The sequence below is a fragment of the Tursiops truncatus genome, chromosome X (assembly GCF_011762595.2).
Source record: "Tursiops truncatus isolate mTurTru1 chromosome X, mTurTru1.mat.Y, whole genome shotgun sequence".
Classification (NCBI taxonomy): Eukaryota; Metazoa; Chordata; class Mammalia; order Artiodactyla; family Delphinidae; genus Tursiops; species Tursiops truncatus.
Genome location: NC_047055.1, coordinates 96,422,606 through 96,439,454, shown reverse-complemented (window position 1 = coordinate 96,439,454; position 16,849 = coordinate 96,422,606). Strand labels below are relative to the sequence as shown.

General features: G+C 43.3%; 1 protein-coding gene across 1 annotated transcript in view; it reads left to right on the top strand.

Annotated features, from left to right (window-relative positions):
- Nucleotides 1-835: 835 nt before the first annotated feature.
- XK (X-linked Kx blood group antigen, Kell and VPS13A binding protein) overlaps nucleotides 836-16,849 on the top strand; it is a 52,797-nt gene continuing 36,783 nt past the window's right edge. Inside the window, exons 1-2 of the mRNA XM_019943658.3 lie at nucleotides 836-1,396; nucleotides 8,414-8,676. Coding sequence (XP_019799217.1) covers nucleotides 1,152-1,396; nucleotides 8,414-8,676 — 508 coding nt within the window. The 5' untranslated portion in view covers nucleotides 836-1,151. The remainder of the gene's footprint in view (nucleotides 1,397-8,413; nucleotides 8,677-16,849) is intronic.

Here is a 16,849-nt window from a genome sequence, read left to right as displayed (position 1 = left end):
TTCTGTGCGAGGGCTTTCTCTAGTTGCGGTGAGCGGGGGCCACTCTTCATCGCGGTGCGCGGGCCGCTCTCTATCGCGGCCTCTCTTGTTGCAGAGCACAGGCTCCAGACGCGCAGGCTCAGTAGTTATGGCTCACGGGCTTAGTTGCTCTGCAGCATGTGGGATCTTCCCAGACCAGGGCTCGAACCCGTGTCCCCTGCATTGGCAGGCAGATTCTCAACCACTGCGCCACCAGGGAAGCCCACAGAGGAATATATATATATATATATATATATATATATATATATATATATTTTTTTTTTTTTTTTTTTTTTTTTTTTTTGCGGTATGTGGGCCTCTCACTGCTGTGGCCTCTCCCGTTGCGGAGCACAGGCTCCGGACGCGCAGGCTCAGCGGCCATGGCCCACGGCACTCTCAAACACTGCGCCACCAGGGAAGCCCCGAGGAATATATTTTGAAGGCAGTTTTTCTGGGAAAGAGAGCGTTGGCTCTTAGGGATTATCACTGATGCTCTTTCACCTTGGAAGCAATGCTTCAGACTTGGCCCAGTGAAAAGGTACATCCTGGGTGCTTGTACTTTGAAAAGCATCTGTGTGGTCTGCTTATTTTTAAGTGACCGGAAACGCTGGTTCTTTGAGGAATTAGGCGTTATTTAGGTCCAGAAAATAGAGACTGGGCTGGAAAGGCATCCTGACCCCGATTCCGGGCCCCATGGGCTGCGGGTTTTCGAAGGGATGTGACGGTTTCCCACGCGAGCGCCGACCAAAGGGCTCTAGGACCCAGCGGCTGCGCGCGGGGCCGGCGGGACCCGCCGCCTCCTGTGGGGCTCGGCGCGGGCTATAGCTGGGCGCAGGTTCGCGGCCTGCCTACGGTTCGTCACCGCAGAGACGCGGCAGGCACTGAGGCGCGCGGGCGGCGCACGGTGCGCGTGGGCGTGTCCCGACCCGGCCGCGCGCCCCGCCCCAGCCCCGCGGGTTTGCTTGACCCCAGGCCCAGCTCCAGGGCCCGGGTCTCGCGCCCTTGGCGGGCAAGGCGTAGCGCGGGAGCAGTTGGGGCCGGGCATGCCGGGAGCCCCCGGGACAGCCGCCGCCGCCACCGCTACCGCTACCGCCACCGCGTCTGTCGCCGGTGCGCGCCGCTGACGCGCGGAGATGAAATTCCCGGGCTCGGTGCTGGCGTCCGTGTTCCTGTTCGTGGCCGAGACGACGGCGGCGCTGTACCTGAGCAGCACCTACCGCTCGGGCGGGGACGGCATGTGGCAGGCGCTGACGCTGCTCTTCTCACTGCTGCCCTGCGCCCTTGTGCAGCTCACGCTCCTCTTCGTGCACCGCGACTTCAGCCGTGACCGGCCGCTCGTGCTACTGCTGCACCTGCTACAGCTCGGGCCACTCTTCAGGTGCGTGCGGGACCCCCGGCGGCGGGGTCGGGCCTCCCGGGGGAGGGGACAGGTGGCCGGCGTCGCGGACCGGGCCCACGCCGGCCCCTCGGCTCCTGAGCTCCACCGTTGCTGTCACAGGAATGCGACAGGAACCTGGGAGAGTGGGAATCGAGCCGGGGCGTACCGCCTTCCTGTTAGGGGCGAGCGTAGGAAATTGCTGATAGTCAACTGAATTTGACGAACAGAAAGGTCAGTTTTATACACTTCGACCTCATAAAAGACATGCTTTCCCTGAGATCAGGTGAGATCTGGCAGGATGAGTTTGTGTCATGACGGGCCCTTAGGAAGTGGGTTCTAAATGGCCGTTAGAGTAGAAGTGTATACAGCTGATTGAATTTAAATTGATCAAACACGTGGAGTGTGCCAGGCACTGTTCTGCACTTTTCACAAATATTAACTTACGTAATTCTCATACATGACATACATGACTCTAGAAATCCACGCATCTTTCTTTTCTCTCGGATGTGTAACACACGGGGTTGTAGAAATGTCTTCGGGGCCCTGCCTAACTTCTAAACGCAGTCAGTGAAGTTGGAACACAAGTGTCATGAAGACCCCAACACTTGCTGGGCGTTGAGAAAAACTGTTAGTGACATTTCTGGAAATTAAACTGTATTAACACAAAGCAAGTAGAAAAAGAAATCCCTGGTAATGAAGTAGAGTTTGGCTTATCTAAGGACCATGAAGAGAGTTTTAAATGTGTCGTTTTGATATCTTTCATCTCTGTAGGAAAAGCAAAACAAAGGGTTTCTATCTGGATTAGAAACAAATTTATAATACTGAACTTTAGATGTAGGTGGTAGAAGAATTGGAAGAGGTGGAAAGGCCAGAGACGCAAGAGTAGTAATTTCTGGATGATGGAGTTATGGGTGATTTTCATTTTCTCCTGAAAAATATAGAAAAGTGCATCATTTACTCTTTTATTATACTTTTCTACATGTTTCAGTTTTTACAGTAAAAATATTTTAACTTTATTAAAGAAAGAAAGTTTGGTGCTTTGGAGAGTTAACTTCTCAACTATAAATAAAGTTTCAATACCATAAAGAGACCTATTTCCAGAAAATTCTGAACGGGTCAATGTCTTTTTGGGGGAAAAGCAAAATAAAACATAAAAAACAAAGGAATAAACAACCCGCTTCCGTTAACAAGGGCGCTTTCATTCTAATGCAGCTGATTTCTTTCAAGAAGATATTGGACCCACGCTGAGATACGCAAACTGTGGCTCCAAGCCTCTTAGCTTCCAGATGAAAAGAAAAGCAACTTGATGTTGTGTATTAGTGTGACTTAATATCTTATTGCAAGTTCTTCCTGCTGACTGTTTGCTTCTATTCTAACTCTAAGACATCAGCTTCACATAAAGATCAAAATTATTTCCCCCAAACAAAGGAGAGTCTCTCTTCCCTTCTTATCGATTGAACTTAGTAATATTTTAAAACTGTTTTGGGATAATTTAGCTCTGTTTAATTTGGGGTGGGTACTAACTAACCAAACTCATGTTCTTTTTAGGTGAGATGATGTTTTTGAGTTCACTCAGTTCAGCTGCATTACATTACACTGTAATAATTATGGGCTAAAGACCGCAAACTAGGCCCCGCTCCTTCTTCAGGGAGGCATTGGGAGAGCACCATATTTCATTTATATCAGTCTTATATTTAAAACTGTAGTTGCAATTTGAAGGGTTGTTTCCTCATTAAGCCTAGGTTGGAACAATACAAACATTGAATAATGTCTTGAATTTATTTTTTTCTATTTTAAGGACAATCTTACTGTGAATGATAATAGATACTCTGGAAAACCAGAGTGGGGAAAAGCACCTCTTAACAACAGCAAAATTTGTTTATCATTCTTTTACAGTTATGTTAACTTTTTAAATTAACTGGGAGAAGGAGTAAATATAAATGAGTTACAGGTTCTAGGAATTTTCCCCCATTCTTCTTCACTGGTATAATGAGGAAAAATGGTACATAAAAATCTGGCTTTATAAAGTAAAAGCTAAGAAGTTCTAGTAATTTTTTTATTCAAGTATAGTTGATACACAATATTATATAAGTTACAGGTGGACAATATATAGTGATTCACAATTTTAAAGGTTATACTCCAATTATAGTTATTATAAAATATAGGCTATATTGCCCATGTTGTACAATGTATCCTTATAGCTTATTTTATACCTAATAGTTTGTACCCCTTAATCTCCTACCCCTATATTGGCCCTCCCCCTTCCCTCTCCCCACTGGCAACCACTAGTTTGTTCTCTATATCTGTGAGTCTAGTATTTTTTATAGAACATTGCAAGATGATTCACCATTGTACTTCTCTCTTTAGTAAACTTTCAAAAGACTTTAAAATAATAATGACCTAAGTTTGAAGAGTTTTCTTGTTGCTTGCAAAGTGCTTTTACATACAGTATTTAATTCCATCCACTGTAAAACCTTGTGAGCTAACTGTCATTATCTTTTTTTTACAGTTGAGAATTGAGGCTCAGTGAGATTATGCAAGTGGCTTTTCTTTCTTTTTAACCAGTTTGGTTCTTGTGTAGCTTCTCAGAGCATGTGTGTCATAGGAAGATAACGTGGCGTATAGGAAATCATAATCAGTATTTCTTTTGAAAACGTGTTTTTATTAACTACCTTAGAGGGTCTCTGGTACCACAGATTATTTGTGCTGACACCAACATGCATGGTTTCAGCTAAGGAATAAACTCTTTCCACTATGGCGCTTGAAAATGGGATAAAGTGGAAAAAAAATAGATCAACCTGCTGATTACCTACATTAGGAATCAGCAAACTATGCCCCACAGGTGAAATCCCCCTATGGCCTGTTTTTGTAAATAAAGTTTTATTGGCACACAGCCACGCTCATTCATTTCTGTGTAGTCTGTGGCTGCCTTTGCACTACAGTGGCAGAGTTGAGTAGTTGCAATAGAGACCAGGGCCTGCAAAGCCTAAAATATTTACTCTTTGTAAATACAGAAAATGTTTGCCAAACCTTGGTCTACGCAATACTGAAAAACTACCTTGAATGATTTTGATGAAAATACTTAATTTATGGCTACATTTAGACAACTTCTCAAGTAAAACAAAACAAAACAAAACAAAACTCGTTTGGAGTAATTGTATGAGTCTTGCAGAATTCCAAGAAGAATAGTAGAGTGTGTTTCTTATCAGCTTTCTTAACCAGTAGTGGCAAATAGCAGAAGTCTTAGGGCCTTTCACAAGTTTATTAAACACCTACTACATGTGAAACTCTGTGCTAAGATTTTTATTAGTTGGGAAGAACAGTGGATTGCAAGGGGGTACGCCTGGGTTTCAGGGCCACCTCTGTGATTAGCTCCTTCTGGGACCTTCTTTCATTTCCATTGGTAGACTGCAAATGCTTTCCATTAAACACAGCCCCTCCTCAGCATCCAGAGAATTGCTTTTTCCTCTGAACCTTCATTTTATTCATTCAGCTCTTAACATGTGCTGGTGTTTCACTTGTTTGTTTCTTTTAGTCTTTAAAAATTCTGAGCTTGGGCTTCCCTGGTGGTACAGTGGTTGAGAGTACGCCTGCCGATGCAGGGGACACGGGTTCGTGCCCCGGTCCGGGAAGATCCCACATGCCGCGGAGCGGCTGGGCCCATGAGCCATGGCCGCTGAACCTGCGCGTCCGGAGCCTGTTGCTACGCAACGGGAGAGGCCACAACAGTGAGAGGCCCGCATACCGCAAAAAAAAAAAAAAAAAAAATTCTGAGCTTGATTTTATTATTCAAGTAAAATATATTTGTTGTTGAAACAACAGAAGGGCAGAAAACAGATAAGCACAACTAAAAAAATTTTAAAGTTCTAATCCAGCTAACTAAAGAAAACAATTCTTAATGTTTTGTTGTATATCCTTACTAATATTTTTACAGTGGTAAGCTGGTAAACCGTAAACTGTCTGGGGGTGGCAGGGCGGGAGTGGAAGCCCTGATTTGTAGTATTTGCTGATTTCTGTGATTTAAGTATTTCCATTATGGCCTATTTCAAGTTATGAAGTTGTTTAAGAACTGGCTCACAAAATTCCTAACTATTGGGCTTCCCTGGTGGGATGGTGGTTAAGAATCTGCCTGCCAGTGCAGGGGACGTGGGTTCAATCCCTGGTCTGGGAAGATCCCACATGCTGCAGAGCAAGTAAGCCCATGTGCCACAACTACTGAGCCTGTGCTCTAGAACCTGCGAGCCACAACTACTGAGCTTGTGTGCTCTAGGGCCTGCGTACCACAACTACTGAGCCCACGTGCTGCAACTACTAAAGCCCGTGTGCCTAGAGCCCATGCTCTGCAACAAGAGAAGCCACCGCAATGATAAGCCCGTGCACTGCAACGAAGAGTAGCCCCTGCTTGCTGCAACTAGAGAAAGCCCGTGTGCAGCAACACAGACCCAATGCAGCCAAAAAAAAAAAAAAAATTCCGAACTACTTAATTGTCTCATGAGTCAGTATGAGCCAGCTCAGGCACTTTACTATTTACGTGTATAGGTGTGTATGTGTGTGTGATTTGTGTGTATGTATATATATGTAATTTTCTTTTTATTAAAAATGGAATTTTCTATATATATTCCATTGTAATTTACTCCTTTTGCTTACCAAATATAGGAAACATTTTTATATATCAGTATATGTATGTGTATACTGTCAATTTTAAGGACTGGATAATATTTCATTGAATACATATATTAGGATTTATTTAATCATTGTTTTATTTGAGGACCTTTAGAGTATTTCCAGAATTTTGCTATTACAAATAATGGTATGATTCAAATTTTTGCAGTAGGCTTTCTTTCTAAGTGAGGAAATATATGAGAAATATCTTATAAACTGAAAGTGCTATATAAATATTAGTTGTATTAATTATTTATTATCCTTATTATGTATAGGTCCCATATTCTTGCTTAGATTGTGAGCACCTCTGAATGAGGCGGGGTATCCAGCTATCTTTGCATTCCCCACAGCACTTAGCAGAGTGCATCTGCATTCATCACATATTTGAGAATAAAGAAGATGGTCAGTTTATTCTGTCTTCTAGTCCTTGTGGTCAGTGGTCCAACAGTGTAAAGTTGCTAGGCCTCAAGCAGTCCTCGGTCATAGATTTGAGTTTTTCCTCAGAACAAATTCAGTTGGATAAGCTGGACTTGAACTCAAAACCTTGAACTTCATTGTTTTCAGCTGAACAAGCTGGTCCACACTGTTTTACATATTTTCATGTAATAAAGTGTCCATGACCCCAGTGGACAAAATGTAGCAGATAATTGCCTGTCACTCTCCCTCCCCTTCCCCCCATACTACTACGTACCTTTTTTTCTCTCAGGAACAAACGAACAAGGATAATAATCACAAAATATATCCAGTTTGTATTCACTAAAGAAGTTCCTGCATTTCGTTTCTTACATCAGGTTTTATTCTTTCAAATTATGCGTGTATTCTTGTTGCCCTGGTTGCCTCGAGGTGAGAGAACAAAGTTAACAATACTCAATAAAATAAACGAAGCCATAAAATCTTCTGGCAGCATTATAAGGTTGTTATAAAAATGCACGTTTGGGGAAAAAAATGTCCTTTAACAATTTTTAAACCTAAGGCCATGAACGTTTTTCTTATTCCTAGGAAAAAAATACTTTTCCCCAACATTTTGTTATGAAAATTTACAAACATACAGAAGACAACTTGAAAGAATTGTACGGTGAACACCCAAGTACTTGTCACCTAGATTCTACAGTTAATGTTTTATTTCACACATCTGTCCATTCCTATATCAATCCCTCAATCCATTTGTGAGTGTGTGTGTATAAATCGTATACGTCAGTACTCTTCCTCTCTTTGATACCCATATCATTACCTAAAGAGGGAAATCCAATTTTAAAAGCCAGGTACTCTATCAGTCTAGAAGGGTGACTGCTTAAGGCTCCATCCCTAGGGCAGGCTTGAAACTCCATAGATAAGACAGAGCTGGCAGGCTTCCAGGCATGGTTGACTTTAGTCATGTCCCGTAAAAGCTTAAGAGAGCAGAGATGGTAATGTGGTCTTCCAGGGGAATTCTAGATGGGAAACTACTGGGGGATCTTCCAACCATAGCTGCTGTTTTTTTTAAATATATATAAATTTATTTATTTTATTTTATTTATTTTTGGCCGCGTTGGGTCTTCGTTGCTGCCCGTGGGCTTTTCTCCAGTTGCAGCGAGCGGTGGCATCTCTTGTTGTGGAGCACGGGCTCTAGGTGCGTGGGCTCAGCAGTTGTGGCTCAAGGGCTCTAGAGCGCAGGCTCAGTAGTTGTGGCGCACAGGTTTAGTTCCTCCGTGGCCTGTGGGATCTTCCCGGACCAGGGCTTGAACCTGTGTCCCCTGCATTGGCAGGCAGATTCTTAACCACTGCGCCACCAGGGAAGTCCCGTAGCTGCTGTTTTAACTGAGGTGATTTGGGACATCTATTAGATGTGAAAAATATATATGTGCATATATATATATATCTATATATATACACAAATATATGTGTGTGTGTGTATATACATGCATACACACATACCCATATACTGTATTATCTCCATAACAGTGCAGCAAAGTAGGTTTTATCTCTGCTTTGTAATTGAGGGAAAGGGCTTGGGTTAAATGACGTGTCCAGGGCTGCACAGCTAATATGTGTCAGGAAGGGAAATGGAATGTTTTTCTGTGGCTCTGGAGCCTGAACCACTTCCTATTCCATTCTCTACTTGGTTTCCTTGCCTCAGTGGCCTTCGGTATCACCTCTGAATTTGGTTCACACTCAGGCCAGTTGGCCTGGTGGAGGGCCTCAAGAGGACTGCATGCTCAGAACTGGTCCTTAGAGAGGATGATTTTAGAGGAGAGGCTACGGTTCAGAGTAACCAAGTCAAGGCTTTGAGAATCAGGCTAAGTGAAAGCAGGGTAACTGAGAAAAGACAGAATCCTGTCTGCCTCTGATTATCATGACTTGCTGGTTTGTTTCCAGGTGTTTTGAAGTCTTCTGCATCTATTGTCAGTCAAACCACATTGAAGAGCCTTATGTCAGCATCACCAAGAAGCGACAGATGCCAAAAAATGGCCTCTCAGAGGAAATTGAGAAGGAAGTGGGCCAGGCAGAGGGCAAGCTATTCACCCACCGATCTGCATTCAGCCGGGCATCAGTGATCCAGGCTTTCCTGGGCTCAGCCCCTCAACTGACCCTGCAGCTGTATATAACCGCCCTGCAGCAGGATGTCACTATCGGAAGATGTATGTATATTTTTTAATTTCTATTTGCATTTGGGAATCAAAGTGGAGAGCGAAACATAAGGTTTATCTTGTTTTTGGCGAAGTTCGTTTATATGTGCATCCAATCCTAAGTCTGTGTTCCAGTTACTAAGCTCAAAACATAGTGAATTAAAATAATAACGACGTTTATTTTGCTTATGAATCTGCCCTTTAGGCAGGGCTCACCTATGCTCCACTGTGTATTAGCCGGGGTAGATCAAAGATGTAGAGTTAGAATCCATTGAGGACTCATTCACTCGCATTTCTTATGGTCGATGCTGGCTGTTGCTCGGGGCTTCAGATCTTCCCCACTTCATCTCTCCATGTAGGTTAGTTTGGGCTTCCTCACAGCATGGTGGCTGCTTTCAAGGGCAAGTATCCGAAGAGTGAGAGAGGGCCAGGTGGTAGAGTATCCCTTTTGTGATCCAGCATTGGAAGTCATGCAGCATCACTTCTGTATTTTCTTTGTTGAAGCAGTCAGGAATCCTGTAGAGGTTCAAGGGAAAGGGAGGAAAGGCATCTCTGACTTTTGTTGGGGAATGGCAGAGTTCTAGAAGTTCACTGCTGTGACCATTTTGGAAAATACAACTTGCCGTAGGCTGAAAATACAGCCGCCAGAGGCTGGGCCTCTTTGGTTTTTGCCTCTGTCATTCAGTGATAGTTGTAAACCAGCTGATACACAGTTGGTTGTAACAGCTTTTTTGTGGTGAATGAGGGAATCAAGAGCACTGTCCTGTTTTCTTGAAGTTCTAATAGGTATCTCAGCTTTAAAATGAACACAGTTCTCTAACCTTTGGGCTATTCTTGCATCATCAAATTGAGGGCAGGTTTTGATTAAGCCAAATTTTAAAGAAAAAACCTGTACATGCATTGGACACAAGTGAAAAACCTTCATATGAAAAGAGGAAAGAATCCTTCACAAATATTAATATTATTAGTAAATGAAAACCAGATATTCTGGTAAGTTTTGCTATATAGATAAACAAAAGTGAGTTAAAAGCCTTAGGCTGAAAAAATACATATTTAAGACAGCACTGAAACTGGAATCTTTTAAAATAAATCACTCATTAATCTCACTTCCCTCAGTATTATCCTCTTTCTGCCTATAATCTAGGCTGGATGGTAAAATGACTTTAATTTATGGCTGGGTCACAGGATATTTGCATGTTACGACTGTATCCCTTATCCAGGTTACCTCAGAGTGACTGTAATTCTTAAGATACATCAGGACTTTAGGTTGAGATCTTGGACCTTGGTGGATTAACATTTATGTGAAAATGCCTCCCACAGCCCCAGGTAGACAGTAGGTGCTCAATAAATGTAGCAGCATCCTTGTTCTCTAAGGACTTATAACTAGAATGGGCATCGACCAAGGTGAGTCCTCTGCATGCCACTATACCCTCTTCCCAGTTCATTATTTTTCTATGTGGCAGGAACACAGCAAGAGACCAGATGTGGTGATAACCTATTTGATTTTTACAAGTAGATTCAATTTTTTTCTCAAGTTATTGAAAATGAAGATTGTCTTTTAGTTCAGAAGTTGGCAAACAGCAGCCCATGGGTGTAATCAGGCACTGCTTGTTTTTGTAAATAAAATTTTATTGGAATGCAGTCACACCCTTTCATTTACCTGTTCTCTATGTCTGCTTTGTTTGTTTGTTTGTTTTTTTAGCAGAGTTGAGTCGTTGAATAGTTGCAACACAGAAAGCATGGTCCACAAAGCATAAAGTATTTACTGTCTGGCTCTCTACAGAAAGTTTGCCAACCCTAGTTACAGTTTTTCAGACAGAATTCTATTCAGGAAAATGAAATGTCTATCTCATAAAATATGAGATATCTCATAAAATGTCAGTGTCACAAAGAATATCTGTGACATGCCCCCCAAGAACTTGGAATAAGTCCTCTGAGAATTAAATGATCAATCAAATATATAGAGAGAAAGGAAGTGGGCATGGTCCTCTTAAAAATGTAGATGACTGCCAGTTGTGTAGGTTTTGACTAACCCTAATCACTGCCTTAACATATCTGAGGAAGGGATCCCTCACCCGGAAGGGGAAAGGCAGTTGTAATTGGAGGACAGGCTGGGGTGTGTCACAGAGGCAAACATTGGCAATATCTGTCATATGATTAGGAATGCATTTGGTGCAAGGAATAAACACTTGACTACAAGGTTAAACAACCCATTATTTTGCTTATCTAAGATGAAGTTGGAGTTAGGCCGTTGCTGGCATTATATCAGCTGCTCTCAATGGTAGAGTTGATGTTCCTGAAGTTCCACTGGTCTTTCTTTTGGGTTGCTACTGCATAGAATCCATTGTAGCTGCATTCAAGGTAGAAAGAGGGATGAAGGCAGAAGGGCGAGTGTCTTTCTTCCTTTATTAGTAAGGAAAAGCTTTCCTAGAAACCTCCCTAATAGACTTTATTTAGGTCTCATTGACCAGGACTGGTCACATGGTCACCTCGGTGCAAGAAATGCTAGGAAAGCTGGGCATAGAAATGATTGCCACCAGTGGCTTACAGCAGCATTCCTTCAACTTTGCTGACGTTGATTAGAGTCACAGGAGGTGGGCGGGGGGGAGGCCTGTTAAAAATCTACAGATAACCTGGAAATTGTGATTTGCTGGGTATGGAATGGGAGCCTACGATATGTCTCTTGATTTTTTCTCTTTTGTTTTTTAAATAAATGCTCCAGGTAATTTTTATCTTCAGCAAAGTTTGGGAACGCTGGACTAGACTAGTCATAACCTGCCCAGGGTTGGGCCCCTTGCCACCCACAAGGAAATTATGTTTTCTTAAACTATAAGAGGAGGAATGGATATTGAGTGGGCAGCTAACAGTATCTGCCACACCTTGTGTCCAGACCAATAGAAATGTCCATTCTTGACAGGAGAGGGACATGAAGTCCATCAGAACCTGACCCCATTCAACTTTCAAAGTCTATATAACCCCTTCTCTCTGATTCTATGCTCACTGACCAAACATTGATGAATTTGGCCTTGGCAGAGCTTAAAGGGGAGGTGGAGCTGGCCACGTGGTCCACTGGAGAGGTTTTTGTTAATTGCAGTATAATGCATATAACATAAAATTCACCATTTTAAGAGTACAATTCAGTAGATTTTAGGATATTCACAGTGTTGTGTAACCATCACCACTATCTAATTTTAGAATATTTTCCTTACGTAGAAAAGAAATCCCATACCCGTTAGCAGTCACTCCTCATTTCCCCTCCCCAGACCCTGGCTATCACTAACCTACTTTCTGTCTCTGTGGATTTTCCTATTGTACATATTTCATATAAATGAAATCATACATTATTGGAGAGTTTTTTTCCCATAGTCAGTGAATAATGGACACTGTCTATGAGCCTCAGTCTTTGCGTGAGACTAGTCAGCTCTCAGGGGCTTGATCAAGTCTCTGGACCTTGGAAGATAGGTTGGTCTGAGGCCCAGGTGAGTGCACCAAGGTTACTGTGCTCTGTGAAGGCCCCCGCGTCCTGCCATTTGGCCTGCCTGGATCTCAAAGTGCCCTTGTCTCTTCCAGTCAAGGTGGTCCTGTTGGTAGTAATGATGACTGTTTCTCAGATCCTTGCTTTGTGCTAGGCACTGTGATTGGCATGATTGTGTTTCATGTTCACAGCATCCCTGTGAGATAGATCTGATTACCTCCATCTTATTAAAGTTGGAAATTGTACTCATTGTCTACCAGAGGAGGCAGGATTTGGGGTTAGATTTATGTGAATTCATTCATGAAGTCAATGAATATGTATTGAAAACATCCTGTGTTCCTGACCTTGTGCTGGGCTATGAGGGTAAAGTGGTGAACAGGGTGGACCGGCACATATCCTTTTGGAACATGATAGAGAAACATGAAACAGATAGTCATATACTTATTTTATTTCAGGTCAATCCTGCAAAGTGAAAGTCCTGTGTAAGGGTCTATTGGGGGAATCTAACCAAGTCTGGGAGATGAGGGAAAATTTTCCAGAGGAACTTAAGTTGAAACCAAAATCTGGTAGATGAAGAGAAGTCAAATGAAGGAAAAGCAAGAAAGGGCATCCCAGCATTTCACACTTTATCCCAGAGGCAAGAGGAAGCCATTGATGATTTTTAAACAACACAGTATCATGATCAGATTTAGTTTTAGAAGCTGATTACTCTGGAAAATGGATTGGAAGGGGTGAGGGGAGAAACAAGGAGGCCAGGAAGTGGGCTGCTACAGTGGTCAAGTTGAGAATGATAATGGCTTGGGCTGGAACAGGAGAAATGGGTTATTGGAGCCATATTAATGATGTAGAAGTGGAACAAGGTGATGATTGATTGAATGGGAAGGTGAGGCAGAGAGAGATGTCAAAAATGGTTCCCAGGTTCCTGACATATATTATTTCGTTATATCCTGCCTCATTACAAAACAAGGACTTGAGACAGGGCTTTTTAGCTAGTTCTGTGATACTCTCTGTGGAAGATACCCTTCTGTCCTTTCTTGTGGACACTGGTAAATTAAATAGTAATATTATATAAACCTACCATCTGCAATTCAAGCAGTTCTTGTGATTACTAAATATTACTGGACTTATTTTTGAATGTATCCCATTGTAAACACAATTATAAATCTCATTCTCAGATGAAACACCTAACCTATGATCATTTATTTGAGAGAGGAACAGAGTTAGCAGTGGCTGAATACATGTTTTAAGATGTATAAGTATATAAATTCTGTCCCAAGTGATAGACTCAAAAGTACACACAATTCTTATAAACACTCTACGTGCTGTGTTAGGTTAAAAAAGGAGTTGTCACATCAAGTGAAGAATAAATCTAATTGCTCTCCTAGCCATGTCAACATCTGGCATTTTCTCCTGTTCATCATATGCTGAAGGGCCACCGTCTGCTGCCTCTTGGCCTGTCATAAAGGACTGATCAGAGGCTGCGCAGCTGGCTTGAACTGTGGCATCAGTGGACCTGGGTTCACCATCCCAGTTCCCCACTTTCTGGCTACATGATCTTGGACATTCATCTATTTCCTGTGGGCAGCAGCTTCCTCACCTGTAAAACGGGGATAATCAGCGTTCCTCCATCTTGGGATTTTCCCAAAGACTAAGTCACCGTGTGCCTGTAAACCGCGGCTTAACACAGAGCCTGGCACAGGGCATGCCCTTAACAGATGGCTGCCTGTGTCTCCCTCCCCGTGTACCAGATGCTCAGACAGGTTTCCCCAAGGTGCCGCCAGGCCTGGTTCTCCCGTGACTGCTGGATGCTTGGGCCTCTGGCTGTGAAAACCCCGGCCTGCCAAAGCTCGAAGCTCATGGGGGGACAAGAGTGAGAGTGCCTCCTGTGCAGGGGGAAAGCCAGGGCTGCATCCGGGAACCAGACAGCCCTCGCCCTGTCTGCTCCCCTCTGCCCGGTGACTCACCATCTCTGCTTCCTTGTACCATCTAATAAAGCTTGGAGCTGACTGAGCCTTTGCCAACTTCACAGCATTATCTAGAGTAACAGTGTCGGGTGTGCTTAGAGCTCAGTGGAGTAGGTGCTTGTTTAATCCAGGAAACTTTTCTTGACACCTGGTGCTCATTCAGCCAAACATTTACAGAAGCCTCATTGCCAAGATGTCCACTGCACAAATTTGTGATTCGTTAGAAGAGCCGTGAAGGCCTCCTGGCCTCCGCCAAGCCCCCCTCTTGCTCTTCTGCTCACATGAGTGGCCAGCAGGCCTCTCCCCAGCGACTGCAGGTGGAGAGTCACCTTCAGCTGGTCACATCATGGCACCAACAGTGCCACCCCGTCCCTGAAGTGGAGCCTCTTGGTGTCCAGGGCATGGTTCCTCATCTTCCAGTGACCTTCAGCCAACAGGGAGATGCCTCCAGGGTGGGTGGTGCCAGGGAATTGATCATGATACTCAAATCCTGCCATGTTGGTTAAATAGCATTTGATTAGGAAAAGCTGTTTACTTTGGCTTCTGGCCGTGGCTTGTTTTAGCACGAAGCATAGTCTCCTGGATGCCTGACCAGAAGTCACAGAACTAGAAAAAAAATTTCACAATTTGTACGGAAACACAAAAGACCCCAAATAGCCAAAGCAATCTTGAGAACGAAAAACGGAGCTGGAGGAATCAGACTCCCTGACTTCAGACTATACTACAAAGCTACAGTAATCAAGACAGTATGGTACTGGCACAAAAACAGAAAGATAGATCAATGGAACAGGATAGAAAGCCCAGAGATAAACCCACGCACATATGGTCACCTTATCTTTGATAAAGGAGGCAGGAATGTACAGTAGAGGAAGGACAGCCTCTTCAATAAGTGGTGCTGGGAAAACTGGACAGGTACATGTAAAAGTATGAGATTAGATCACTCCCTAACACCATACACAAAAATAAGCTCAAAATGGATTAAAGACGTAAATGTAAGGCCAGAAACTATCAAACTCTTAGAGGAAAAGATAGGCAGAACACTCTATGACATAAATCACAGCAAGATCCTTTTTGACCCACCTCCTAGAGAAATGGAAATAAAAACAAAAATAAACAAATGGGACCTAATGAAACGTCAAAGCTTTTGCACAGCAAAGGAAACCATAAACAAGAGCAAAAGACAACCCTCAGAATGGGAGAAAATATTTGCAACTGAAGCAACTGACAAAGGATTAATCTCCAAAATTTATAAGCAGCTCATGCAGCTCAATAACAAAAAAAACAAACAACCCAATCCAAAAATGGCAGAAGACCTAAATAGACATTTCTCCAAAGAAGATATCCAGATTGCCAGCAAACACGTGAAAGAATGCTCAACATCATTAATCATTAGAGAAATGCAACTCAAAACTACAATGAGATATCATCTCACACCAGTCAGAATGGCCATCATCAAAAAATCTAGAAACAGTAAATGCTGGAGAGGGTGTGGAGAAAAGGGAACCCTCTTGCACTGCTGGTGGGAATATGAATTGGTACAGCCATTATGGAGAACAGTATGGAGGTTCCTTAAAAAACTACAAATAGAACTCCCATATGACCCAGCAATCCCACTACTGGACCTATACCCTGAGAAAACCATAATTCAAAAAGAGTCATGTACCAAAATGTTCATTGCAGCTCTATTTACAATAGCCCAGAGATGGAAATAACCTAAGTGTCCATCATCGGATGAATGGATAAAGAAGATGTGGCACATATATACAATGGAATATTACTCAGCCATAAAAAGAAATGAAATTGAGCTATTTGTAATGAGATGGATAGACCTAGAGTCTGTCATACAGAGTGAAGTAAGTCAGAAAGAGAAAGACAAATACCATATGTTAACACATATATATGGAATTTAAGGAAAAAAAATGTCATGAGGAACCTAGGGGTAAGACAGGAATAAAGACACAGACCTACTAGAGAATGGACTTGAGGATATGGGGAGAGGGAAGGGTAAGCTGTGACAAAGCGAGAGAGAGGCATGGACATATATACACTACCAAACGTAAGGTAGATAGCTAGTAGGAAGCAGCCGCATAGCACAGGGAGATCAGCTTGGTGCTTTGTGACTGCCTGGAGGGGTGGAATAGGGAGGGTGGGAGGGAGGGAGATGCAAGAGGGAAGAGATATGGGAACATATGTATATGTATAACTGATTTACTTTGCTATAAAGCAGAAAGTAACACACCATTGCAAAGCAATTATACTCCAATAAAGATGTGGAAAAAAAAAAAAGTCACACCAGAGGAATTCCTTAAGGGCCAGAGAAGTCATAGTAGGTGGGTAAGCCACATCAGATTAGCAGGTGTGTGTGCTCGGGGGTCCCCTTACAGTCCATGCCGTAGTCAGCAGTAGTGGTCCCCGGGACACCTGCAGGGAGCCAGGCTTCCTGAGCTCTTTTACACTCTCTGTTTGATGTCCGAGTTTGGAGGTTGAGCTTTACTGACCTCGTGTTGGCAAACCTTCTGCAGAGTCACCTGGACATGGGAGAATCAGGCAGAGTTATACCACCATCCCTTTAAGAATCGTGCTTCAGCTGTGCCTGTGGCTTTAACAGGAGACATGGGGCCCCCCGGCCAGCACGTCATCAGTCTAACTGCGCCCCCTGCCAAATCCCCTCCTACACGGGACCGGGAATCGTCCACACAGGGGAGGAGGGCAGGCAGAGGGTGAGAACCACTGCCCCGGGAAAGCA